Raw genomic sequence first — 26,862 nt, 5'->3', positions numbered from 1 at the left:
ATGCATCATACACTGCAACTAGCTCGCAAAATGCCTTCGATTTCCTACACTGCGTCGAGCAGAATTAACTAAACCCAAACCACGCTCTACTACAAATCTACTACAACTGTTCTGACCCCTACGACTCTAGGACAACATGATGACGCAAGAGCCTAGGGCCTAGGCTCTTGCGTCATCATGTTGTCCTAGAGTTTATGTTTATGTGTGATGTTACTGTAACAGGTATGTAAAAGTGTGCGTGTCAGACCCATGTCTGATACAAGACCTGAGCTAAATGTCATGTACCAATTAAATGTGTGCGGTCAATAGGGGTGCAACAATGAATTAATCAAACGGTTTAATTGATTATAAAACTAAAATCTATTTTTGACCCAGCGTTGATTTACATATAGACATTGTGAGCAAAACAGGCCAGGGTCTCCATCTCATCATTTCTGTATGAAAGTTCCACATATTATTCTCCATCTACAAATCAGTCAGTCTGCTTGCACAAATGGAGTGCATTCATAACAATGCCAGATGGAGACGCCGCAGCCATTCATTTGTATACTATTACTGTATAATAATAATGCAACAAATATCCCAGTAGAAATGGTATCGCCACTTCCCAGCCATTCCCCCTTACGATAATTGGTGGGTCAGGGTTCGAATCCCGTTTAGGAGATGATTACACGTAATTAAATTAACACTCCGGATTCCAGTGTAGCGGGCTAACGGTTACAACACCACACAGCAACATTCCTCGGTTTTAGTGTCTTGTGCAAACTGCAAAGAAACCACATGAACATGACGATAGCTTTCCGTTACACTCGGCACGTTATGCACAGTTTATGGAGCTATAAATTAGTTTTCATTTCATGGCTGGGGCACATTAGAAAAAAACTTCATCTCCAAGTTTTGAAGCAAGCGAACTGTCAGCTATAGCAGCAATGCTAGCAGCTCATACAGTAGGCTGCATTACCACCAGGTTCATGTGCTAATAAGTAACCTCCTTTAGCCGACTAGCTTGTAGCTAATGTGTTATAAACATAAACAAACACACATTCGTCATTATTAAACTTCCTCTGTGTTCTGCAGGAGGAAGGAACGGGTCTGTTTTGGTCTATTCCTCTGCACACCCGACCCCAAACAACACACTCAAATTAAGACTTTTTGTCCACTCTTTAAAAAAAACCCAGCTGATAGCATAAGCTAGTCGGTTAGCATGCATCATACTACGTACAGTACAGGCAGTGGTGCAGGAGGCTGCACCACTGCCTGCGTGACACGCACGCACACACACACACACACACACGCGCACACACACACACACCGGTGATCACGCTCACGTACGCCCTTAAACCCACAAAAGACGCACAGTAAACAACAACAACAATAACAACAACAACAACATGAAAAGTGTATGGAATGATGATGTCCCACTCACCTCACTGCTAACGCTGCTTACCTCCATCTTGTGCCAGCACTCCTCTGGCTGGGAGAAAGGCATCGTTAACACCGTTGTAAAAACCTACGCCTCCTCGTGCATGTCTGTGTCCGTTACGTGGGACTCGTAATGTGTGGGGCGATGATGATATACGTTTATAATACGATCGGTCTAGATATGTGACGTGTCGGGCTGGAGGGGCTCAGCTGCAGCGGACCCGGGCCGGCGGTGGGCTCTGGCTGTGTGTTGACAGGAGGAGCATCAGGATGCGAATATGGCGGCTCCCATCAGTGAATGAGAGATTATTGACGTCACTCTGACGCAGTTGACCGAAGGATTCCCCCCCATCCGAGCCGCGGGGTACCTTTTATTGCCTTGTCATGTCGTGACGACGTTTTAGGCACGACTTTCATCCAACACAGACGAACAGAACAGGACAGGGCCCCTTCAAACAGATGCACTATACCTGTTATTATCTTGCGCACGCACGCACGCACACTCACACGCGCACACACACATCACTGAACCCTTACCCTGCCCATGGTCCATTCCAATCTGAATCATTCTACTGAGTGTATAAAGGACAATATCAATATGGCAAATGGCAGATATAATCCCGGTAAAACTGAGGATTCCAACCCTCTGCCTGGCATATAGGAGATGTACATGTGACAGGCTCCAGCTGGTTCAGCTCGTTATGCCTCTGCACTGCAGATGATAGCAGATCGAACTGTCCCCAGGGGCTCAGCCCAAGACCGCCTTCTCCATCAGACAGGGAATAATGGCCCTTTCTTGGTCATGCCTTTTGGCCTCTGCAACACCTTCAAGCAGTTAAAGGAGGATGATCCTGACCTGGGGCCAGGTTCCTTCCCTCTGAGCCACAGTGTGGTCTAGCCCCATGTGACACTCCTCGCCCCCACAGCCAACTTGAGGGAGGAACTAACGGGGAGGCTGGGTCAGAGTATTTTGCACAGCTGTGGGAGAGATTGCATGCGAGAGACACTTTCTGATGCAGGAAACAGGCCTTATTTCAGAGTATGGGTGCTCAACAAAGAAAAAATCACACCTGTGTGAAGTGATCGTGGGGCACTCTTATATATATATACTTATATATCATGAACAACTGAATTTATGTGGTTAGCCGATTTGCTCGTCTACATATGATGTAAAACTTCCCTTTAATGTCAATGGCATAATTGGCATTTAATGTTTGCGTTGCCACAAATTTGCGTCATATTTGAGGCACATACACAGTATGACCTAATTTCTCATTTCATTGTCAATGGCAAATATGAGACATGTGAGGACAAAAGCTGTATATAGGAGGGGCCAGCACCCCTCAAAAATGGGGTCTCACCCAAACCTTGCTGCAAATGGGACTAGGCCAGGTACTAGGCCAGGTAGAGTACTCTGTACTCTATACTGTCTGACATGGTCTACATTTCAGGGTAGGCCTACAGCTGGTTCTCCATTGGGACCAGCTGGCACCTCACTGGCCCCTCGCCAGCACAGAAGAGAACCAGGTGGTTCCACACTGGAAGTCCCTCACTGTGGGATACTAGAGCCCATGAGACTTAGAAAGAGAAGGAACCATATATTATGACTCGGCACCTCCAGGAATTGCTGTTATAGGTGTCTGGGTCTCAGGGGACAGGTAAGCAGCTCATATTGTGGCTGATATGACTTCCTCAGGGTGTACAAACACATTTGTGTTGTTGTTGTGGTGGTGGTGTGGATTTATTTTACTATTTTATTTGCCATAAATGTGGGGAACGAAAGCTGTGGCAAGTGGCATTAGGGACCCATGTCCCTTTTCCATGGTATAGGTTGAGCTTGTCTGGAGACAATTTGTGTGTGCGAGGCTGCGAGCCACAAATAAGTTTCCTGTCGAACGTTGTCATGGCGTTTCCTGGGAATCAACAACCCACTCGTCATTACAAACACATTTTGGGGACATATAAGAAAAAAGGGTTATTGATGGAAGCTGCACATTATTTCATTGCATAGCCAATTATAACATGAGTTTATATATAATGACACTTTATAACCATTGCACTGAGCTGATGGAAAACCCTATGACACCTATACACCTTCAAATACAAATAACAAAATAGTTTATTTTTTGTATTTATAATAAATGGAGGCTGTAATATACTTCCTTTGCTGCCAATTAATGATGGAGATGACACAGTCATTACAATATAAAGCAATAGGATTATTCAGAAATTAGAATGGTTTGAATTGCCATAAATAGCCTAATACTCATGTGTTTCAACAACAGGCCTATATGTGACCTCTACTTTACTGTATAATGATGAATTTAAAGCATATTGGGAACATTGTCAGGGTAAAATGTTGTGTTATGCATTTACCTTTATAAATCAATATATACCTGTGTCAAAAGAAATGTGACTTGCTAGGCTGTATCAATTTATACAATAGTGTCAAACATGACACATTTTCTATGCAAATGTCATTCATGTCTCTATACCTAGCTATAACCTACTGATTTTCTTTTACTTGTGTGTACAGTAGATGAAATCTTAAGTGAATTCATGGTAAAATAAACTACCCATTGCCATTGCGTCACAACCAAAGAAACTGCACACAAAGCTGGGGGGGGGGGGGGGGGGGATAATACAATGTTGATACGATGTATTACGTTTGCGTCCGGTGACACACATTCGTCTGTCAGCGTAATGATGGTGTCTTTCCTAACGAACAAAGTAAACGCAACATGAATATTAGTGCAAGCGCGAGGAACCGGCTGTCATCTTGTGACGAACAGCTATGAGTGTCCGTTATGTGCATGCCTCTGACCTATAAGGGTGTATAATATTTCAAATCCAGACATTTTTATAAGCCTGTCCATCGCTCTTCATCCAAGTGAAAGTAAGAGGCTTACAGCTCATCCATTTTCTGTCTCTTGCACATGCATGGACATGCGCGTGCACACGCACGTCTGAGGGCGTCGGGGTGAGGTTCAATAAGGTTAAAAAAGGCATGTGTATACACATGTGTATCCATGTGTCTATGCACTAAATCTATTCAAAAACATCTTCCCAAGAATGTTTTTTTTCCAGATGTGAATGAATATGACCGTATGGGATTGTACTGTACAGTATATGGCCGTAGTGTCTTTATCCAAAGCATGTTACATTCACCCAATGACACACAGGGGGTGGAGGAGAAACCATGCGAGGCATCAAACTACTCGTCATGAGCAGTTAAGGGTCTTGCTCAAGGGCATGTGGATTGTCCTGAAAACTAGAGCGAATGATGGCTCTCCCGCCTCCCCATGGCTTTTTGGTGGGACAGGCCCAGGGTGAAGTTCACAGTTAAGGGCAAGGTGAAAAGTACATTATCACTCGTATGTACGAAGGAAATAGCATATATCTTGACAATTATTATACACCGTTCTCATATAGAAACAAAACGCCATGTGGTTAAGTTAGATAGAGGTTGTTTATTGTTCTCTCTGGGATGAGACCAGAGCAAAAGGCCAATGATATGCAACAGTGGAGGCTTTGTCAGCCCAACAGTCAGTGTGAAGTGTCAATCTGCACAGGCACTGGGCATGGAGCATGTGTGTGTGTCTGTGTGTGTAAAGCCTAATAATTTATACCCCTGGTCCTCTCTGAAAGGAACCGAATTTCAAGCCAACAGTACAGTGGTCATACACCCCCCCATTTCAGCCGGGGTGTCTGTACAAGTATCTGTAAAACACAAACATGGTGCTCATTGTAATAATAGTTAAAATGAACAATTTACATATAGCACTTTAAAAAAAACAAGTTTACAAAGTGTATATCAGACATAGAAACAGAAAAAAGTGAAAAAATAAATTAAACAAAAGACAATGATTAAAAAATTATAATCTAAGAATAAAAGAATATGATAGACTTTTAATAGTTTTAAAAGAGGAAACTGAGTTAGCACATGTGCATGGACGTGCACATACATTGATTTTGGGGGTTTGAGCCTAAACTTACAATGCAGCCGCATTGTTAGCTTGAAAATCTCTTCCTTTCATGGAGCAACACTGGTGTATATGATGGAATATAAATTAAGTTTAAAGGAGTAGTTCACCCTAAAAATGCCTTAAAGATCTTTTTTGGTTTTTTTTTGTCACTTTCCCAATTTTGTGACTGGTGGCTGCCAGATAGACTCCACCGGTCATCAACTATTGGCTTGGGAAAGTGACAAAAAAAAGAAAGCAAGAGAAAGAAATAAAATTATCCATGAATTCAAAATAAGTGTTCTTTTTGGGGGTGAACTACTCGTTTAAGGGTACAGTCATACATACAAGTCAGGCTGGGGGTAGCCAACGCAACGCATGCAGAGGCATCAGACACGTCAGGTTCCCATGTTGTCCTGTGTGTAGGGTTGGGATTTAACGGTTCCGTAACGATTCCCTAACAGTCCGATTCCTTTAACAGTTCCCTTTAATGATTCCTATATAGGCAGTGGCGCAACTCTCACCGAACGCTAGGGGGGGATAAAATCCAGACTACAGAGAGGATGTTCCAGTGCCTCAATGCACATACAAAACTGCGTTTTGGCACAGTTATTATTATTATGAATTACCTGGCTGTGATTCCTCCTCCTCCCGTCTCAAAACGTAAAAGTTGAACCACATTATCAGCAGCGCCTCGGACATGGTCAAAACTCACTGACCATCTGTAAATAGTAGCATATTCTATATAAAATGTACAACACCATCATCTCCTGGGCAGTTTTCAGGAGAGGAGAGGGTTCGCATGTTTTAAACATGTAGTTAGTGTTGGGCTGCAAAACCCGTGCACCTCGAGAGAAAAAAAAGGAAACAATGAAAACCTGCAGGCAGCTTACCGGTGTTGACAGTTGTGGAGCTTTCATTAGCGACGTGTCGATCTCCTCTTTTCCCTATAAATCCAAAAATAGTGTAATAATATTAATATAATTCCCAAAGTGGGGTCCAGGGACCCCCAGGGGTCCTTGAGCGAGTGGTGATATATAGTTTGGAACCAAATGGACCCTTATGTGGACGCTCTCAGACTTAAATTAACATAGATTTTTCATTATCAATTGGAGTCCCACAGGTAGAAATGGCATTAAAAGTAGCCTAATGGCAATGCTTGTCAAACGGGGTCCTTGAAATCACTGCTAGAGCTGTATAAATAGTAAAATACACGTCAATACACGTGTTACGCGTCAACAAGAAGTCAAAAACACCAAAAGTGGTGACCTATTGAATCCTGTTCCTGTATTATTAGAATCATTACGCAATCACCACAGAGTGCAAAGCACAATGGGTCACTGATGGCGGTGTAACAACTTCCAAGCTGAGCCGGGACAAGAGCGAGCGAACCCCCAACTCATTTGGGGGGGGACAAGTGTGACGTTGGCAGGGGACCTATCCCCCCCCCCCATCCCCCACTTAGTTGCGTCCCTGCCTATAGGGAGTTCCAAATGGACCCTTACAGGTCTGAGTGTACAAATAAAACCAAATGGACCCGTCACCAGGTCCATTCGGTTCCATTTGTACACTCTCAGAGTTATGGTGGTCCTTGAAATAAATAAAAAATTGGATCCGGTTCCAGATCCAGACCCAACCCTATTTGCGTGGTTGGCAAACTGAAAGAAAACTACAAGCTAAATCCCTGCCAAGTGGTGACAACCATTCTTCCTATTGGTTGGTGAAATGTCCACCCACGCCGCAAACCAGACGCTTCACCCTCTTGCTCCAATAGAAGCGGGACGCTGGCGCGTCTGAAGCGTATGAGTGACCTTATAGCCTCAAGACAGAAGAGTCACTTTTGTCCAATACCTGCTACATTATGGCATGTGTGAGTGTGTTGTGTATAATATCAGTATGTTTATGCACGTACACATACAGTTTGTTATAGAGTCACTGCAGTTCGGTTTCGGTTTCCTCGGGTAGCTCGGTATCGGTTTCCTCGGGTAGCTCGGTATCGGTTTCCTCGGGTAGCTCGGTATCGGTTTCCTCGGGCAGCTCCTCTGATGCAGAGGGCTGCGTGGTCTCGATTGAGGAGCCGTCTTCGCTGATGACCGTGACCACCGGGAAGTCTTTATCGACGGCTGACGGCAACGGCGACTCCCCATTGGCCGCCGCGGTCATCGAGGCCTCGTCGTGGTTGGACGACATCTCCGTTGACGCGTCGACGGGCTGGGCTCTGTCCTCCTCCTCGAGAGGCATGTCCCAGTCCATGTCCGGAGGCTGAGGTAGACTGGCAAGAAGTTCCTGTATATGGCCGTGTGAGAGGGAGGATGACTGATTTAAGCAGTCACACCTGGCCTGAGTCAAACTAGAACTGGACTCTCCAGAGGCTCTCTCCTGAGTGTTTGTGGAGGTGACTGATTTAACCCGTTGTGCCTTGATCAAGTCCATGCACAACAGGTGCGCAGCCACACCCAGCTCTGAGTCCAGTTCTAGTTTGACTCAGGCCAGGTGTGACTGCTTAAATCAGTCATCCTCCCTCTCACAGGCCGCATACACAAAAGCAAGATTTCATTTACATTCAGTGACAGAACTACTACTAAGTTTCAAACAAACAAATAATTTGTCAATTCCGGCACACTGAATTTTAGGCGTCAATATTCGTGCAAAATTGAAAATGATGGCAAAGAGATTTTGTCCTACTACTTCTAGTAATTCATCATGCTTGTAGATTGGCTATTGTTTTAAAAATAATAATATGTGGCAAAAGAAATGTTTGGAAAGGTGCGTTGGACAGTGACAACTGAAGCAATCATGAAAAAAGTATTTAATTTAGGCCCGAGGTCGAAATTTAAAAAAAAAGTTCACTCTGAAAGAATATATATTCAAAGATGTGTGCCGCATTTTTACGATAAAAAAAAAGTAGCAGACCTACAAGCTTGTACCGCACCACTCGGTGGTGCGCTATGAGCTTGTAGATCTGCTATTTTTCAATAGCTAAAGTATAACATAATGCGTAGTTAAAACACCAAAAGGGGTTCCCGCGGCCGCCCAGAATGGTGTTAATGAACATATATCCCACACAATGCTCTGGCTGAGCAGCAGCAGTATTTATTCAAATTGACAGACGTTTCGGCCCCTCTGGACCTTCATCAAGAGGTGTCTTAAAAAATTAAATTAAAAGAAAAGGAATGGTTTTGGACCCGACAGTGATTAGCGCTTCCTCCCGATGCCGTGTCTACTGTACCTGCTGTTTGTGCAGGTCATTGTTCCTCACGGCATTCAGCAGACTCCTGGTGAACAACTCCAGCTCCTGGTACTTCTGTTTTTGGTTCCCTAGCTCCGACTCCAGGAACTGCACTTCCTCATGCTGAAATAATTGCACCAAATAAGCATTTTTAGCCCACTTGCGTGCATGCGCGTACAGTGCACCTTCACAAACACAGAGACGTATGTACAGTATGTCACAGTACAGTTAAGGTTGAAAACGGTGCACTCCGTTTCACTGTCGGAGGCGCGTCGCCTGAAGGGAACTTGAGCCACGCGAGGCACCGGCGAGCGAGCTAAAGTGAGCGTGTCGCCGTGCCGAGCGTTTGCGAAAGTCACCTTCAGTTCAACTCTGGCGCTGTCCGAGTTATGTACCAATAGGAACAGAATCGTATAAATCATCATCCCCCATCGATGCTTGCACACTGATGGGCTCCGTTTAAAGATATTTCCTTTATTGCACCCTTTACAAGTACAGCACTTGTAAAGGGTGCAATAAATTATTTCATTTTCTTTTACTGTCACTTTTAGCTCAGCACCTGCCCCAACACAGGGTGTGGATGTGCACGTCATTCTATTCTTCTCATGAGTTTGGGTCTTCACCTTGAACTCCAGCAGACTCTGCATTTGCTCCATGGTCGAAGCCACCATTCCACCACCATCGTCACCATCATCCTCATCTTCGTCAATTATCTCGATCTTCTATTTTGAAAACACAGCAGCAAGCAACAAATCATAGTGATTAGAATGACGTCAAGAATCAAAATAGGAATTAGCCCCGTTTGGCAAGTAAGCTGAACAATGTATCATAGTATGTTGAGAAGCATTTGCATTTGATCTTTTTTTGTTCAGCAGTAGTACTACTACAATATTACAACATCTAAACATACAGTGTTTGAAATATTGTCTAGGGTAGTTAGTATGTTAGGTAGGTAGGTATGTTCTATGGTGGTAAATACATTTTACTAAGCTTTTGGATGATCCAGTGTGCAGACTTCTAAAAAGAACTAATAATTTCAAGGAACCCCCATAACTCTGACAATGTACAAAATGGTACCAAATGATTCCTATCTTAATTTGTACACTCTCTCAGAGGTACAGAGCTGTAAGGGTCCATTTAGAACCCTCTCAAGGAACCCTGAGGATCCCTACTTTGAGAACCACCACACGAGACAGCAGAGATGAAATGTTTTTTATAATCGTCAATTTTTTCTTTCCACCCTATAAACCCAAGAGTTTAGGTTCTAAACACTTATTTGTATGCAGCACTGAGTCATCTGGTAGGCTACTCCTTTTCATTGTGAACAAGTAGCCTAAGCAGAGTACAGTACTGTACCCTATACCTGGCAGGTGAAAACAAGATTAGCATTTGAATGCCTGATCTGCATCTGAATGTGTACAAGGGGACAGGCAACGCGGCCCACCCGGTGTTAACGTGCGGTCAGACTTGGATGGTCAGAGCTGCACGATTACACACAAAGTCAATGCAAAGACGAGAATTGCACAAACGGGCGCGACGCGACCTGCCGCGGTACAAACGGGACGAACCGACTAGGCGAATATACTTGTAGCCTACATACTGTATTCAGGTCTAATTCATCATGCGGGCTCGAGCCCCGCCGCCCTAGCCTGGTTAATAAACCAGACTGAATCAGACCGTTGGCACAAAAAAAAAATCCTACACCAGAGAAATGGGGCGGCCAATCGGGACACGGTATGCAATATGGGCGGGCTTTGGTACAGTGACTTTCAATGCTTGAGACCTTTGACTGACAGTAGCTCTGACCAATTGCGTCAAAGAGAAAATGTTTCAACCCGCCCCCCTGGAAATGAAATCCAAGCTGAGCCTCCCCAGACTAATATCCCGCGGTCGGTGCGATATTAGTCTGGTTTATTAACCAGGCTACCGCCGCCCCCCACGGAGTCTTCGTCACTGCTAGACAGAGCCTATAGAGAATGTCTGCGCACGTGACATTGCAAAAGGTCAAGAACGTCCTGTCTCAAAGACACTGAAAATCTAGTCCACACTCCACACATTAGTTCCCTTCAGGCTGGATCCTCACTATCAGACTCCCTAAAGACTCTCGAGCTTGTCCAGCATGTTGCTGCGTGTGTGTAACGACGAGAACGTGAAAAAGAAAGATTTTATTTCTCCCATAGTAACTTCTCTGCATTCCAGAATTGAATTTAAAATCCTCCTTCTGCACCTACCGAGTTCTTAATGGTTAGGCACCGCCACCATATCTTAATAAAGTGCTCATTATCCACTACTCTCTAGAGTATAGACAAATCCACGCAGCCCGCCCTGGGCGTGTCACATTAAGCGCAGCTTGACACCGCAGCATTGATTGCATACAGCTGGCCTACAGGGCATGGCTCCATGGATTAGTCTATATTCTATAGAGAGGTAATGCCGGTTGTAGAGTACAATGTTCTAGTTTTTCCTAGTTATAGATATTGTTGTTGTCTCTCTAGCCAACTGGTCAAGTCAGATGGCCGCCCTTCCTGAGCCATGACTGTTTGAAGTTTCATCCTTTTAGTTTTTCCTTTCCGTGCCTTTCCAGAAACTGTCTGCGTGGTGTTGAGTCTGTCTGGCACACAAAATCCAAGGAACTCATTATAGATTTCAGAAAGGACAACCCTGTATTCATAAATGGCGACTATGTGAAGGGGTCCAGTTTTAAATTCCTGGTAACCCGTCACCTCTGACAAACCTCCCCTGGACTGACAACACCGCTGTGCCTTTTTGACCACAGCCGTGTCTTCACTCCCTAACAGAGCTCATGAAATGTTTAATAGCATTGTGTCCTACGGTCATCCGACCTATGGCATCACAGTGTGGCATGGCAAAAGCTGCCCAACGGGTCATAAATACAGCACACAAAAAAATCATTGGCTGCCCTTTGCCCTCCCTGGAGGTAAACAGCCTTTCCAGAACCAAAGATATTACATAAGACTGTTCACAAGGTCACCACCGGTTTGACCTGTTGCCCTCTTATCTGGCAGGCACTACAGGTCACTCAATATATGAACCTGCACTGTAAAAAAAGAATCTGTTTTTTATTTCCCTCCCTCAAGGCCAAAAGTAATTGATGAACTTTATGAATGTATGGATGAACTTGACTGCACTTGATACATTTTTATTGTTTAAAGTATATCCATTTGTTTATATTAGGGTCTGTGTTCTGTGGCTGTTGTACTGGGTTTTTACCAATTAGGAGTGGCACTTTTTAATGTAATGTGTGTGCAGTAATAAAATAAAATAAAATACCGGTAAAATAAGATGAAATAAAAACAATGCAGTACCACGTTGTTGTCCAAGGGGGCAGTGTTACAAGATACATCTCTTCCGTCTTCATCCAAATCTCTCTGGTACGAGTCAGTATTGCCATCTAGGACAGAAACACCACCAGGCAGTTTAATCCATCACACTGGGCTGGGAAACTGATCAAAGTCTCCATTTATGATAGCTATATTTATACAAGTTGTATTAACCACATTAACCCCGCCATCCCTATTGGGGCCTTATTTTTTATTCTTTTATTTTTTATTTTCTAAAATAGCTGATCTACAAGTTCACAACACGTTGTATTGCGAGCTTGTGGATTGTCTTATTTTCACTATTCCACGCATGTAGATGAGGCTAAAGTAGTTCATACGAATGATATTAAAATGTTTACATTGGTTTGTAAAAGATCAATCTGGGAACCCAACGGCAAAAAAAGGAAAAATAGCGCCCTCTGCTTGAGAGATTAGTAAAAGATAAACTTAATTTAATTGCATCTTTTAAAGTTAAACAGTGTAAGAGAAATAAATAAAGACAATAAAACATTCTACCCTGATGTGTAAACATACATGCAAGTTTAAATGCACATAATGTAAATCTCTGCTGTCCAAAATATCAACGTTTCAGGAAATTATAAAAAAGAAAAAAGAACACCACTACATTGATACTTAAAAAAGTGTCCTTGAATTATAATCACCTTACCCAAATTTAGCTCAAGTGTTGTTGGGAGGTTTTTGGCTATTAATGTAGATTATCTTTTGTCTGACTTTGTCATTCTAATCAACGATGGAAAAAACAGCTATCTACAAAGTTGGAGTTGGGTGGTTTGACCGACATCACAGTGAGGAGGACGTTTAGTCAGAAGCGCTTTTTCAATTACTTTTCATTGATTCAATACACAGACGTAAAAGGGTGTTCAATAGCACTGATTTATTAAAATATAAAATATATATAAAATAAAAATAAAATGTTAAAAAATGGTTTTCTGCCCGACATCGACATTATGTTCCTGTAACTGGAGTAATATTACCTTCGGACAAGCAGAGAGATCCCCCGTCGTTCAAGTCATCCCCAAATTCGGGGGTCCTTAGCTCATCCTCGTCAGGGCTCAGCGTCAACGGAGAGTCTCTCCCTGGCGACGATGTCGTGAACACGGCGGGTCCGCCTTTAGGAGCCGGGATTTCAATGCCCATGAGGCGGTACTTCCTCCTCCGGTTGCTAATCCATGTCTGTAAGTGGGAAAACGGGAACAGATAAGAGCCCCGCCCAATATATCGGTCATATTTGATTTCAATAGTGCCTCTCTGCTTCTTACAGTTTAGGACGGATGAATGCAGAGGACAGATTTCACGTACGTATGTGCACATTTACCAAAAAAAAAAGGTCCCCAACAGGAGTGGGGACTAAATTATTATTATTCAAGTTGTCAAATAGGATCTGATCCAAGATCCAAATCAGACAAACCATTAACTACTGAACCACTTAAGCCCTGTATATTTTGTCATACAACGGATAGTGAAAATGGCAGATCTACAAGCTCACGAGTCGCATTCAATGAGAACATTCTGATTCCACAGCCAGTGTACCTCCGGAGCCTTCATGTACTCATTGGTGATAAAATGTGATTGACTGACTGACTGACTGACTGACTGATTGCTTTATGAACAGTTTGCAGAAAAAAGGTCTGGTAAGAGGATTTAAAAAAATCCAAGAAAGAAAGCCTATTGGCTCGTTTCCATCGGGGTCCTCCTGTGCATGTTCATTTGTGTATTCATTGTTGAAAGACTGTACATAATATCTATTGATATACTGTACATACAATTCATTAATTCAGAGACCCCCATTGCAGCAATTTAGCACAAGACTAAAACAAATTCATTTACATTGGTTTGTTTTTTTGACCGTTACTCTTACCAGTGCCTCTCCGGCTTTTCAAACTCGCTGCGTTTCAGATTCATCATCTCTTATCTCTCCATCAGTATGAGCAGGGTTACCTTGACTATCTCAGAGTCAACGTTGAGCTGGTCGGCCGCGGCTGCGATCTTCTCCCTGCACACAGAGCCCAGACTGGTCATGCCTCTGTCCCAGTAGCGTTTCAGCTGGAGCAGGTCTCTGTCGCTGAACTGGGTCCGGTCCTGCAGCTGAACACAAAGCACAACATTCCACACTTATTTCCACATTTTGACCTGAGATCAGATTCTAAAATTGTCTAACTAAATCCTGACAGTTTTCTGAAAAAGCTATGTTTCTATGTCAGTCGTTCTTGGATTTTTCAAAGAATAGCAGACCTACAAGCTCGTATGAGCTTGTAGATCTGCTATTTTTCAATAGCTAAAGCATAACATAATGCTAACTCCAAAAGGGGTTCCCACCCAGAATGGCTTAATAACCAGCATGACCCCTTTCAAAGAAGGGTAGAAATATATCTCAATATTGATGCATCTATAATATAATATATCTCTCGGTTGCTTCTCCTTTATCATGTGTTATTAACTTATTAACAAGTCTGCCTTCATTAAATTAGTGAAATATATCAAAATGTACAACTAAATAAACATGAACGGACACTGATCGCTGATCGATTTCATGTGACAAATACAGGGCTTAATGTCAGTGATCGAGAAACCTACCACCGACAATAGTATACTGTATTACCGGTATGTGACTACCAAACTCCAAGCACTGAGAGAAGACTTTGAGAAGACAGACAAACGAGGTCCAACGCTCCAAATCAACACGCACCTCGGCATGAGAAGCAACAACCCCAGAATATAAAGCAATTTGACTCCCCCCCCCCCCCCCCCCTAACCTGACCTGCCAGATGAGGGCGGTATTGGGTAACCATGTTCTCCAACACAGCAATCATCTGGGATCTCTCAGGCAGTTGAGCTGACAAAAATCCGTTCCGTACCGGACCAATCAGCGTGAGCTAAGGGCGGGATATGTGCGAAACCGGACGTGAAGCTATATAGACACGTCAATATGATTGGTTGTGTTTGCACGCCCACACGGTGATAGACAGACGGTCCCATCCAATCATCTACCAAGTATCTTAAAAAAAAGGAACAGCCCCGTCATCGAATTTGCTTCCGCGATCCCAGATCCCAATAAGCTGTGAAACAAATTTGTGTAGCAAGCTTCTTGGATCTGGCAGTGTCAGGTTACCCCCCCCCCCATTTTCTCCCCAACACCCTCACCTCGCCTGGCTTCCCTTCCGTGAACATGGCCCAATTTTGTTTGTGTAGATGCCCGACAAAGCCGGATGCACCACGGTGGATTCAAACCCATAACCTCTGCGGTGGTGGGCAGGCCACTGCGCCACCCTGATTTGCCATTTTTCTGTTGTAATAATGTCGCAGGGTTCTGTTTAAAACTCCTCTGTGAATGTATGTACCATATACTGGCAGATGGAAACTTACACAACTATACTGTAAGTGTGCATCCTTAAAACAGTGAAGGAAATATGGATAATATTTATTATCTACTTGGTGATAACGGAAGAGAGCGAGGAATGTTGTGTGCAATACCCAACAAGCATTATGTGACTCCCTCTCTCTTGCTATATGATTTGAGCCGCTTGCCTAGGTGATTTGCGCAGCCTAATCTGGCATTTAGAAAAACGTGTGGCAAGAAGTATAAATCATGCTTTTATTCACATTTTTCTGTTAAGTTTTATTCTGCACAATGATGCAAATCAACATTTAAAAAAAATATCCTATTCTTTAAAGGAAGGAAGCTTGATATTATGGGATATGTAATGAACATGACATTTCAATGTCAAATCACCCAGCTCACTGAGGAGGAGTGCGACAGCTACACAGAGGCCTGTATGTTTTGATTTGTTTGCATAGCTCAAATGTTCAGAGCCTTGTGTTAAGTAAGTCGGATAACGAGGTGTGTTAACGATGGACTAATTAGTACTTACTGTTCTCTTCCTGGAATTGTTGAGGAACCAAGGAGCAGCCGTCACACCGACAGAAGTCTAAACACAAACACACAATCAGCTAAATACAAACACTCAATTATCTACAGTGTAGATCTACCATGATCCGTCTCTCCTACACTGTACTAAATGAGTCTCCCTCTCAGCTTGTCTATAGTCCGTCTCTCTTACACTGTATCCCTCTCAACTTTCGTGTGTGTGTGTGTGTGTGTGTGTGTGTGTGTGTGTGTGTGTCATGCACAGAGCTTTTCTCCTATCCGTCTCCCCTACACTGTCTCCCTTTCAGCTTTACCGTATGCCAGCCTCTCATACACTTGTCTCTCTCTCTCTCTCAGCTTTTGTAGATTCTGTCTCTCCTACACTGTCTTCTGCTCAGCTTTTCTGCCTCTCTCTCCTACACTTCAGATTCCCTACTGTCTGTCTCCCTCTTAGGGCCGATTGCCCGATTCATACTCCTATTTTAGCCCATTCTGACCTGAGATCAGATTCATACAAGGTTTCCACTGGACACACACTGGTCTGATGAACCGATTCTGACCTGAGATCAGATTAAAAAAATGTCAGTCGCTCTTCGATTTTTCAAAAATAGCAGACCTACAAGCTCATATCGCGCCACTCGGTGGCGCGATATGAGCTTGTAGATCTGCTATTTTTCAATAGCTAAAGCATAACATGATGCCCAACACCAAAATGGGTGCCCGGTCAGAATGGGTTAGAGCCGAATAAAAGTCGGTTCGGCTCTGTAGAGCCTACAATGTGACGTCATTTGAGGTTCGGGGGGGGGGGGGGGGGGGGCGGGTACCGTCCTAAAGTCGGCTCTTCGGTGCTACTGAAAATGTCTGATGAGCCGAAATCATTTCGGCACTACAGCGCCGAAACAGCGGTAAAATAGGAGTATGAATCGGCCCTTCCCGGCTTCCCTTCTGTCTCTCTCTCCAACAACGTCTCGCCTTGCAGCTTTCCTACAGGCGGTCTCTGGTATCACCAGTGGGATCCAACCCCTACCTGTGCGCTACATTCCCCTTTGGGTGAGGTCTGTGCTGTGACTGAGTAGCTGCCGTGAGGGAGTGCCATGTTGCTCTGCTGGGGTCCAGGTCTGGAGCTAGTGTTGGGGGGTGTATGGCCTCCTCTCTCCCCAGACAGGTCAACCCGGGTTGGGCTGGGGCTGGCTGACCTATTGCCCCTGTGGGTGTGTCTCTGAGCCGACATATTTGCCAACTCCTCCTCCCTTCGCCATTCATCTTCTTCGTCCCCCGTTTCCATGGCGATAGAAAAGCAGCCACTGGGGTCCGGGGGGTGGGGCATCCGCCTATGACTTTCCTGGACCCTCCAACTGGGGACGAGTGCCTGCCTCAGTCCCCCGGCATCGGGCTTGTCCGACAGGGTGAAGACCTGCTGGATCCGGGGCGTGTAGTCAGAGGAAGGCCTGGGGGTTTGGACCGGCAGCGAGAGCGAGACCCTGGCTCTTGGCGGGGCTGGAGGGGGAGGAGGGTGGGGCTGGGGATTGGAGTGAGGCCGAGGCTGGACCTGAGGCTGAGTCTGCGAGGAGGAGGAGGAGGGCCAGGAGCGGGCCTGCGCTGTTTCGTACTGCCGAACCCAGCTGTGAAGTACTACCCCTGCCCCCGGGCCCGGACCTCCACCCGGACCTCCACCTGGACCTCCACCTGGACCCGCCTCGCCCAGGGAGAAGCCTCCCTTCCTGGCTGGAGTGTAGACCGAGGGCCCGGAATGCCCCGAGGGCGAGGAGGAGAGGGCCGGGGGCCTCCGAGAGAACAAGGCCTGCTTGGAGTGGACGGGGGAGGTGCTGGAGGTGTTCCTGTTGTGCAGCGATAGGCAGAGGAGGGACGAGTGGGCGTGGGAAGACAGCTCGGAGTCAGAGTGAGAAGGGAGGGGGACAGGGCGGGGCCTGGGGCGAGAGGCAGAGTTAAGGGAGTAGATCCCCGTCAGAATGACGTCGTTGTTGCTGTTGTTGTTGTTGTTCCCAGCGCTGAGCGGGGAGGAGGAGGTGGAGGAAGACGTTGATGAGGTAGCGGGGAAGGAAGTGGACGAGGGAACGAGGTGGGGGCGGTTCTGGATGTTCCGGGCGGCGGCCATCTCAGCCGTCAGCATGGCTCCGGCCACCAGTGCTCCCCCAGTGCTCAGGCTGTGGTGATTGGACAGAGCTCCGCCTGCCAGCGCATGATTGGGCAGCAGTCCCCCCGGGAATCCCTGATTGGATAAGGAATGGGACAGGCCGTCTCCGTTCTGGTCGGACTTGGAGGCCACCTTACGTCGTTTGTTGCCGACCCACGTCTGCAGGGAGCAGAACCATCAAGTCAGTGAAGTCACTTAACACTTATGATGCCTTGGACGTGTACACGTCTTAGCAAAGACCATGGGGTGCCTTGGACGTGTACGTTTTAAGACATTTATATCGATATAAAATGGTATTGCTAAAATCTTTTTTTTTGCAGCGGCCCGGTCGCTAGGCAACACCTTGGTCAGCCCCGCCCGGCCTGTTTCGAAATATCCTCCCGTTCACTTCCTGTTTATACTTCATACTGCGGTTACAATATGAACGCTTCTAAAGAGAAATACGTTTATCAGCGTGGACTTTCAGGAAGTGGCTTTCGCTTCCTACTTTTTGGTGGTGAAAGGGAAAGTGGAACAAAATAAAAGCTCCCTGCATCCGGCTGGCACTCCAGTGCCATAGTGCTGGAGGAATTCGTTGCATGCAATCTGGAATTTATGTTAACACATTGGATCCGTATAACGGGTATAACCGTCATATAAATTAATTTCGCTGGGTACAGATGACGAGCAGGCTCGTCTTGAGGCGTTTGATATCGCTATGACATTGCCTCTGTGTTTCCTTTTTGAACCGCTCCGGTTGCTATGCACCGTTGCTAGGGCCCCGGCTGCACTGCTTTTCTTTCTCAATAACCATTCGCTTCTGTTTTAGGCTGTCTTTGAAACGCTTTTTTCTCTGAAACTAATGCGCTGTCCATGGTGTTGAACAGATCGGCGATGTTCGGAGGTCTTTGCTGATTATCCGCTGAGCGCGATGGGAACATTGGTGTTGCAAGTATGGACCTTATTTTAGCTCGGTAGCATTAACGATAATACTTTAGCATCCAAGATGGAACCCAAAAGCGGACATAGTGGAATAGCCTATAATCACTCGGCACCCAGCACCACCACTTTTGTCCACCAGGCGGCAGGCACTCAATGAATGTGTTAATGAATAAAATATTATTTTAATCAATCTGTATGGTATACATTCTGTTAATACAATATAATAACCTACATTGATATAGATCAGGAGTGGTGAGAAAAAATATATAGTTTTTATTATTCTTGAACAAATGTTTTATTGTAAAGCACTTTGTTACAACGTTGTTGTTATTTAAATGTGTTATATAAATAAAGGAGGTATGGTATTCACCCATGCCAACACAACACGCACACACACACACACGCACACGCACACGCACACACACACACACACACACAGCAGGCCTACCCGGACCACACTGAAGTCCAGTTTGGTCTCTTGAGCACACTGCAGTATGAGCTGAAAGCAGGCTTTGCTCTGGTTGGTCATTCCGTTATCGTAGTAACGCTCCAAGACCCTCTGCTGATCCGCCGTGAACACCGACCGCAGGTTCATCTGAAACACCAGTGCACGACACTGTTACATCACCACATGACACTGTTACATCACCACATGACACTGTTACATCACCACATGACACTGTTACATCACCACATGACACTGTTACATCATCACATGACACTGTTACATCACCACATGACACTGTTACATCACCACATGACACTGTTACATCACCACATGACACTGTTACATTACCACATGACACTGTTACATCACCACATGACACTGTTACATCACCACATGACACTGTTACATTACCACATGACACTGTTACATCACCACATGACACTGTTACATCACCACATGACACTGTTACATCACCACATGACACTGTTACATTACCACATGACACTGTTACATCACCACATGACACTGTTACATCACCACATGACACTGTTACATTACCACATGACACTGTTACATCACCACATGACACTGTTACATCACCACATGACACTGTTACATCACCACATGACACTGTTACATTACCACATGACACTGTTACATCACCACATGACACTGTTACATCACCACATGACACTGTTACATCACCACATGACACTGTTACATCACCACATGACACTGTTACATCACCACATGACACTGTTACATCACCACATGACACTGTTAAATCACCACATGACACTGTTACATCACCACATGACACTGTTACATCACCACATGACACTGTTACATCACCACATGACACTGTTACATCACCACATGACACTGTTACATCATCACATTACATACAAGGCCAGGACTAGGTCTTGCTCCGACTTATATCCCTGACATAGGCCTATACTCTCCCAATAGCAAGCATGTAGCCTGAGATCCTCAGGCAAAGCTCTGCTGGTCATTCCAAAGTGTCGGTCAAAAACAAAGGGAGAAAGGGCTTTTGCATTCAAAGCTCTGACACTTTGGAATGCCCTTTGCCTAAGGAAATCAGGCTCGCTGAGTACGTGCCTTGTTTTAAATCCCTTCTTAAAACACCTTTTACAAAGCGGCTTTTAATGCCCAACACAAACCCTATGCTTTATTGGCTCATGTTATGTGTATGTATATTCATTCTTCTGTGAAGCACTTTGTAACAGTGTTTGTGAAAGGTGCTATACAAATTAAAGTTTATTATAATTATTTCTTATTAATATATAGTATACAACACCAGTATAAAACCAGTACATAAGCACTATAAGAGGCAGTGATTCTTCACTTTGGTTCCTGCGGGACACATCTGTATTGCTGGTTTACTATCCTAACAGGACATTGCACTGACCTTGCATTATATTTTTCTGACCGTCTAACCAGGTGGTGGTTAGTCGTGGAACACCAGGTCGATGCTCCAGGTACAATGAACCTACCTATACCTACACTGAGAGTACCAGGTTTCCCTCAACCACTTAAACCCATTTTGGGCAGGAACCCATTTTGGTGTTAGCATTACGTTATGCTATAGCTATATATTAAAAAATAGCAGATCTACAAGCTCATAGCGCGCCACCGAGTGGCGCGCTACGAGCTTGTAGGTCTGCTATTTTTTTAAACTGTCGGGATTTAGAAGACATTTTTAGAATCTGATCTCAGGTCAAAATGCGTTAAAGAACCACCATTCTTCTGCGCGTTAGAATCTGATCTCAGGTTCAGAATGGGTTAAACCCAAGGGGCCAGCTAGGCACTCCAACGTTGAAGCGCTGGGCCCTAGTGGTAAGAGGAAGGACTGCAGGCGGAACCCGTGGATTCTTGACGAGGAAAACCTGTGCAACCGAGCGCTCAATGTTAAAGCCCAGCTGCACTTCCGCATTTGGGCACCAAAATGTGGTGCCCAAATGCTGAATCAGCGAAAAGATGCGGAAATAGACGGTCCTTCCGGCAGCCTTCCGGGGTGCTTCAAAACGCCACTGAGCAACTTCCACTGACGTGAATAGCGGAGGGGGCGGAGCTTCGCGCCAGTTCAGTCTCTATCCTTTTAATACTCTATGGTTAAACCCACCGTCTGCAGGCCGCGTCTCTCAGGCCAGGCGTCCATCCTGCCGCTGGAGGGGAAGGGGGCGGAGTCCGTCCTGCCGCTGGAGGGGAAGGGGGCGGAGTCCATCCTGCCGCTGGAGGGGAAGGGGGCGGAGTCCATCCTGCCGCTGGAGGGGAAGGGGGCGGAGTCCATCCTGCCGCTGGAGGGGAAGGGGGCAGCCATGTGTGAACGACAGGCTCAGCCCTCCCTGGTCAGTGTGTCTAACGTAGCTCTGTCCTGATGCCACACATCCTAGCTCAGTGGATATGGAGCTCTGCCGGTCGACTGCACGGTCGAGGAGAGAACCAGGAAGAAGGCATGGTGTGACGGGACTCTGCAGTGGGAGAGGTGAAAGGTCGTTAAGAGTTTAGAACCAACCAGAGGGCACTGTATGGTGAGGCCAAACACCTCAGCCAAATGTATACAGTATGTGTGCAAAATGGTTAAATCGTGATTATCCACATTGTCAGACTGTGCGAGTTGAAATGAGTCCACATGTTACGTTGTACGATGAAACTACGACCTACGTTAGGCAGCGATGAGGGAGAGAGAGACTTGTTGGACCCGGTTTGGACATGGGTTGGAAATTTATTTTTCAAACAATAACATCTGCACATAGACTAGCGGTTATACAGTATTTAACACATGAAACCTGTAATGTTCTTGGTAAAAGTAGCAATTTCAAACTGTTGTCCTCATCTCCATCCTTTTGAGTTTTGTAGATAAACGCAGAAGCAAGATTTAAAAACTTAATTAGGTATGATGAGATCACCTAATCTAATCTGAAAGAATCTCATTAATCAGTATTGAAATACCGTGCTACGGACTTAATCCAATATTACGGCTATCCTATATGATTAGTTTTTAGATGAGTTTGTACAGATATCTGAAACGTCTTGAAAACTCATAATGAAACATTATGAATATGACTCAGCTAAACCAAATAACATATTTGTGTGGAGAAAAAGAAACTCATCATCTGTTTATACGATGCACCACTGTGTGAGCTTGTAGATCATCTATTTCCACTACACTATCATACTATAAAGTATAACATAGGTCAGGACATTAATTTATGAAAAAACAAACAACAAACAAAACAGAGACACAAGGTTTCTGTCTGACAGCGACGACATGCAAACACACAAACAAATTAAAAGAGCATTTCTCAATGTTTTGCACAAACATAATAGTTTTGTAATTCATTATACTTTCCTACAGTGATGATCGATTGAATACTTTAGTCAGAAATGTAAACAGCATGTCAAATGGTAAATGGTGCTTTTATAGAGCGCTTATAACCAGTGGAATTTGGGGTGTACCAGATCACAGTTGCTCCCTCTAGTGTTGTGGCTGCATGGCTCTGTGGGTGTCACTCACTTTGGATAAGTAGTAGACATGGTATGAGGGTAGTCAGCGCACTGTGCCTTTGATTATCTTAAATACCAATCAAAAATAGCATATATAACATTTATACTACCTGTCGTTATTTTTCTCATTTTATATCACTTAATAACTTAATCATCGTCAAAGACATTCTGAAATTATGTCATACAAAATGCCTAATAAAAACAGTATTAAAACAAATATCATATATACCAACCCCATTGATCATAATTATGTATGAGTACACATGAGTAAAAAAACATTTTTTTGATGAATTGAACAAGGTGGACCCTCTTGTAATAACGAATTGCATTTTTATAGCGCTTTTCCAAGTGTTTTACAATGGTTCATTCATTCATACATTGGGAGGTGAACAAGTGTAATGCTTTATTGGGTCCCATATCAATGGGTACCAAACCCATTGATATTTTGTAATTGCTAAACCCATGTCTTGTACCCTGAGCCATCCCAAAGCTCCATGGGTGTTCCTGGAATGGCTGTAGCTATAGCTTAATTGAGTGTCTGTGTATAGAGTTAAGTGTGTTCGGTCACCAAACAACACTATGCAGTTTCCTAGATTTTTTTTTTAATTATTGTCCTGTACATCGCTTACACATATTGTATGTTTTTTTTTCTCTTTCTAGTCGTCGTCCACCCCCCCCCCCCCCCCCAAATGCTTACTGAACATAGATTTATTTTTATTTTCAAACCATTTATATATTTTTCCATATTACTGTATATATTTGTATCTTTGAATCTCTCAAATTGAGAACTAATGGAAAAAAGCCATATAGGCTTTCTTGGGTTTAAAATCTTCTTAGCAGACCTTGTATTGAACTGTACTTTCCTGTGCTTTTTCTTTTTGCAAACTGCTAATAAAGTAGGCTTGCTATTCAATCAAAACGAATCAATCAGTTCTGCACATCATATTTTAAGCTTTTGCTGGCTGTACGCCCGTGGCGACTGTGTTTTGAGGTGAGCGTTCATGTACATTATTTTGGACTATGTAGGCCTATTATGACCAGGTATCTTTTGCATGTATAGATACGGTACAGTACATACAGTCTATTCTATATAACGATATTTATTATTGTATGGTTTATTGCTGTAGGTGTAGGCTATTTATTGGTAATTGTGAACTTTTTCTAAGCAGCTGCAACTGCAACACTTTAATAAAGCGTTATTACACAATGTGTGATTGTGCAATGATGATGCAGCAAGCATGATTTTAAGGCAGGGGTGAAAGTCAGTCCAGTCTGGAGAGTACTTGGAAATCTGTGCGTCGTTAATGATGATCTGATCATCATAAACCTATAGCTCTAATATAGTTGTTTATACTTCTTGTATAGTCACGTGTATAGTCACGGTGTCATTTTGTATACTCGTTTAGTTTAGTCAAGTAACAGATGTGTGTGTGTGTGTGTGTGTGTGTGTGTGTGTGTGTGTGTGTGTGTGTGTGTGTGTGTGTGTGTGTGTAATGTGCAATAATTCTGACAGCTGCGCACGGGTGCAGCAGAACATGGAATGATGGAAATATATTAATAACTGATTCTAAAAATGTAGACAATGTCGTTGCGTCATATCAGGAAACAACCACGGACGACTGGATCCGACAGCGGATTATTTATATATAAACAGAAACTACACACACACACGAGAGAGAAACCAGACGCCGTGACAGGACTTCCCTACACAGACAGACAGTAAACAAACAGAGCCATACTGTAACGTAGCCTACACGAGAAAGGGAACGCATTGTCTCCGAAACTTGAACTAACTTTTATTTGCAACACAATACACAAACCGCAACTTATAGTCTCCGGAGTTGGGGATATTATACAAACTGAACCCCCAAAGGCAATCTAAGAATAGCGTTATTCCATAACAGCATCAGTGTACCCGGATAGAAAACGATGTGTGTTCTCTAGGTAAGTTGCCATATGTCTGATCCCCACAGCCTGGACAGGAGCGTGTATGTCTGTATGATACTGGCACAGTACATTACATTCAGCCACCGACCCCAGGGCAGGCAAACACACAGACAGACCCAACATTAGGCCCGGGCGGCCATCACTAGCCAGCTTAGCATTAGCATTAGCCTGCTCTCCCAAAGGATAGCTGCTGCCTGCGGTTGAACTTTTCCCTTCCAAATCTCTTGATTTCTCAACCCCTCGCAGCGGATGATTCCGCCCGATTCCACCCTCGGCGCGAGGCCGCGCGCGGACAGATCGCGAGATGTGAAATCACCGCAAAGTGAGATCACTCCCGTTACGTACCCTTTTGGATGTCAAAATCAAGAATACGGACGTTCCCAATTCAGCAGATTTCTTCTTTCAACCAGCAGCGGTCCCCCCCTTTTTTCGCTAGACAATGAAATCACAACGTCCGATCATCAATTCTAATCATGATTGTGACGTATCCGCAGACAGGAGCCAATGGGGGAGCCGAGGGGACTGAAAACCGAGCGTCCGTCCCCCAATTGTCCCGCCCACCGTTGACTTTGCTCAGGAGAAAGAGATGGAAGAGAGAAAAGGAGGTGGAGGCATGGAAGCAATGGGTAGTAGAAATGAGACGGATGAATGGAGCGATGAAGAGGAGGAGGTGGAGAAAGAGACTGAGAGATGGATGGACGAGAAGGAGGAGAAAGAGAGGTCACACAGATCTCAATTCAAGATTTTTTTTATTGTAACATGATATTGTATGAGTACACATGAGTAAAATTCGACAATTCTTTTTGATGAATTGAACAAGGTGGACCCTCTTGTAAACAAGTGTAATGCTTTATTGGGTCGTCCACTCACAGTTAACAGTCTTTGTATTGAGTTGTGCTTGAAATGTACTGTAATTCTGCAAACTGTTAATAAATATTTCAATCAATCAATCAATCAATCAATCAATCAAAACATTGTAGCTGCAATAACAACAATAACATCTATGAGTCAGTGTTTTAATAGTTTTAAGCCGGTTTGTCGGCTGACTGATCTCTAAGTGACCTCAGACAAACAGGATTCTTCCATTAGAAACAAATTAATTCCATTAAAACTGCTTTATTGGCATAGCAAAGGCACATGGCACATGTAGCCTATATAACAATTTGTGCAAAGATGTCTAAATGCAAAGGGAAAGTCATAGAAGTTACAGTTTTGTTTTTGTTTAATATCTATTTTTAATTTATTTAACAAATTGTTTTTGGGCTACAAAACATTCAGGTGAATAGAATAGCGAATGAATGCGGTTTGTTTTTGGAACGTTCAACAAAATAAGATATACGTAGGCTATAAACAAAATTAGAGTTATAGTACAGCAGATGAGGTTGCAACAAATGACACAGATGGTGTGGGGGAAGGGGGGGTTTGGGGGCAAACCAAGGAGAGTTTTGTATATTAAAATGAAGCAATGCATATTTCAGCGGGTGCATAAAGCTGGTCAGTTTAAAGAGGAGTATACAGTGTGTTCTAAAGGGATCGTTTGCGGCAAACTGGATAGCGGACATGATAGAGGACATCCAAGATTGTGTAGCCAGCCCTTGCAAGCCGATCTGTAAATGACCTCCTCATAGTTAAATGGGAAGGATGGTCATTTGTACAACGGTCATTTTAGAAGGGGAAGTGAAAGTGGAATACGTCCTGTAAAGGAAACCAGTTTTGGTTACATTAGACTAGAGGTTATAAGCACTTTGTATAGCTTTTGCACAAAAACCTGTTGTTGGGCGCTGTTCTATCATATAATAATAATAATAATTCTTGCCTGTGTTGGCATGAATATGTGTGTTGTGTTGCTGTGTCTTGTGGGGGCACAGTTGATAAATTATGTTTTTAGATAACTAGCCCGGCTGTAGAGCACCAAGTCGGTAACGATGAAAGTTGCTATGCAATACCTGTTGTACCCGAGTCAGAGTACCCGTTCCACCCATCTGTCTGTGTCCCTTTTATGCCCATATATGGAGATCTCTGT

General features: G+C 44.2%; 2 protein-coding genes across 5 annotated transcripts in view; both read right to left on the bottom strand.

Annotated features, from left to right (window-relative positions):
* rps6kal (ribosomal protein S6 kinase a, like) overlaps positions 1-1,664 on the bottom strand; it is a 30,911-nt gene extending 29,247 nt beyond the window's left edge. For 2 of the 3 annotated variants that reach the window (XM_083785407.1, XM_083785409.1), the window contains exon 1: positions 1,427-1,664. In XM_083785407.1, coding sequence (XP_083641533.1) covers positions 1,427-1,489 — 63 coding nt within the window. In that variant the 5' untranslated portion in view covers positions 1,490-1,664. The remainder of the gene's footprint in view (positions 1-1,426) is intronic. The other variant, XM_083785408.1, reaches the window with a different exon arrangement.
* A 3,236-nt stretch (positions 1,665-4,900) lies between these two features.
* Positions 4,901-25,466, bottom strand: hdx (highly divergent homeobox). Of its 2 annotated transcripts, XM_083785463.1 has the most exons (12): positions 25,185-25,462; positions 21,508-21,856; positions 19,365-19,511; positions 16,868-18,154; positions 15,845-15,901; positions 13,914-14,060; positions 12,950-13,148; positions 11,940-12,025; positions 9,237-9,335; positions 8,614-8,736; positions 6,141-7,670; positions 4,901-5,903 (listed from the first exon to the last, which is right to left on the bottom strand). In XM_083785463.1, exons 2-11 carry the CDS (start codon positions 21,703-21,705, stop codon positions 7,317-7,319), a joined length of 2,697 nt encoding a protein of 898 aa, XP_083641589.1. In that variant the 5' UTR covers positions 21,706-21,856; positions 25,185-25,462; the 3' UTR covers positions 4,901-5,903; positions 6,141-7,316. The 2 variants fall into 2 exon arrangements, with proteins under 2 accessions (XP_083641589.1, XP_083641590.1); XM_083785464.1 differs by lacking the exons at positions 4,901-5,903; positions 6,141-7,670 and having other exon boundaries at positions 8,687-8,736; positions 11,905-12,025; positions 25,185-25,466.
* Positions 25,467-26,862: the final 1,396 nt, after the last annotated feature.

Source organism: Protomyctophum parallelum (genome assembly GCF_964188405.1).
Source record: "Protomyctophum parallelum genome assembly, chromosome: 16".
Taxonomy (NCBI): domain Eukaryota; kingdom Metazoa; phylum Chordata; class Actinopteri; order Myctophiformes; family Myctophidae; genus Protomyctophum; species Protomyctophum parallelum.
This window is presented reverse-complemented; position numbering and strand designations above follow the sequence as displayed.

Bases quoted from the DNA above. Each gene is read 5' to 3' on its own strand.
- hdx (XM_083785463.1), bottom strand. From the start codon at position 21,705: ATGGCTGCCCCCTTCCCCTCCAGCGGCAGGATGGACTCCGCCCCCTTC. The intron at 12,026-12,949 runs GTAATATTACTC...TTTCTGTCCTAG, and splicing joins ATCTCTCTGCTTGTCCGAAG to ATGGCAATACTGACTCGTAC. The intron at 8,737-9,236 runs GTGAAGACCCAA...CAATTATTTCAG, and splicing joins AGAGTCTGCTGGAGTTCAAG to CATGAGGAAGTGCAGTTCCT.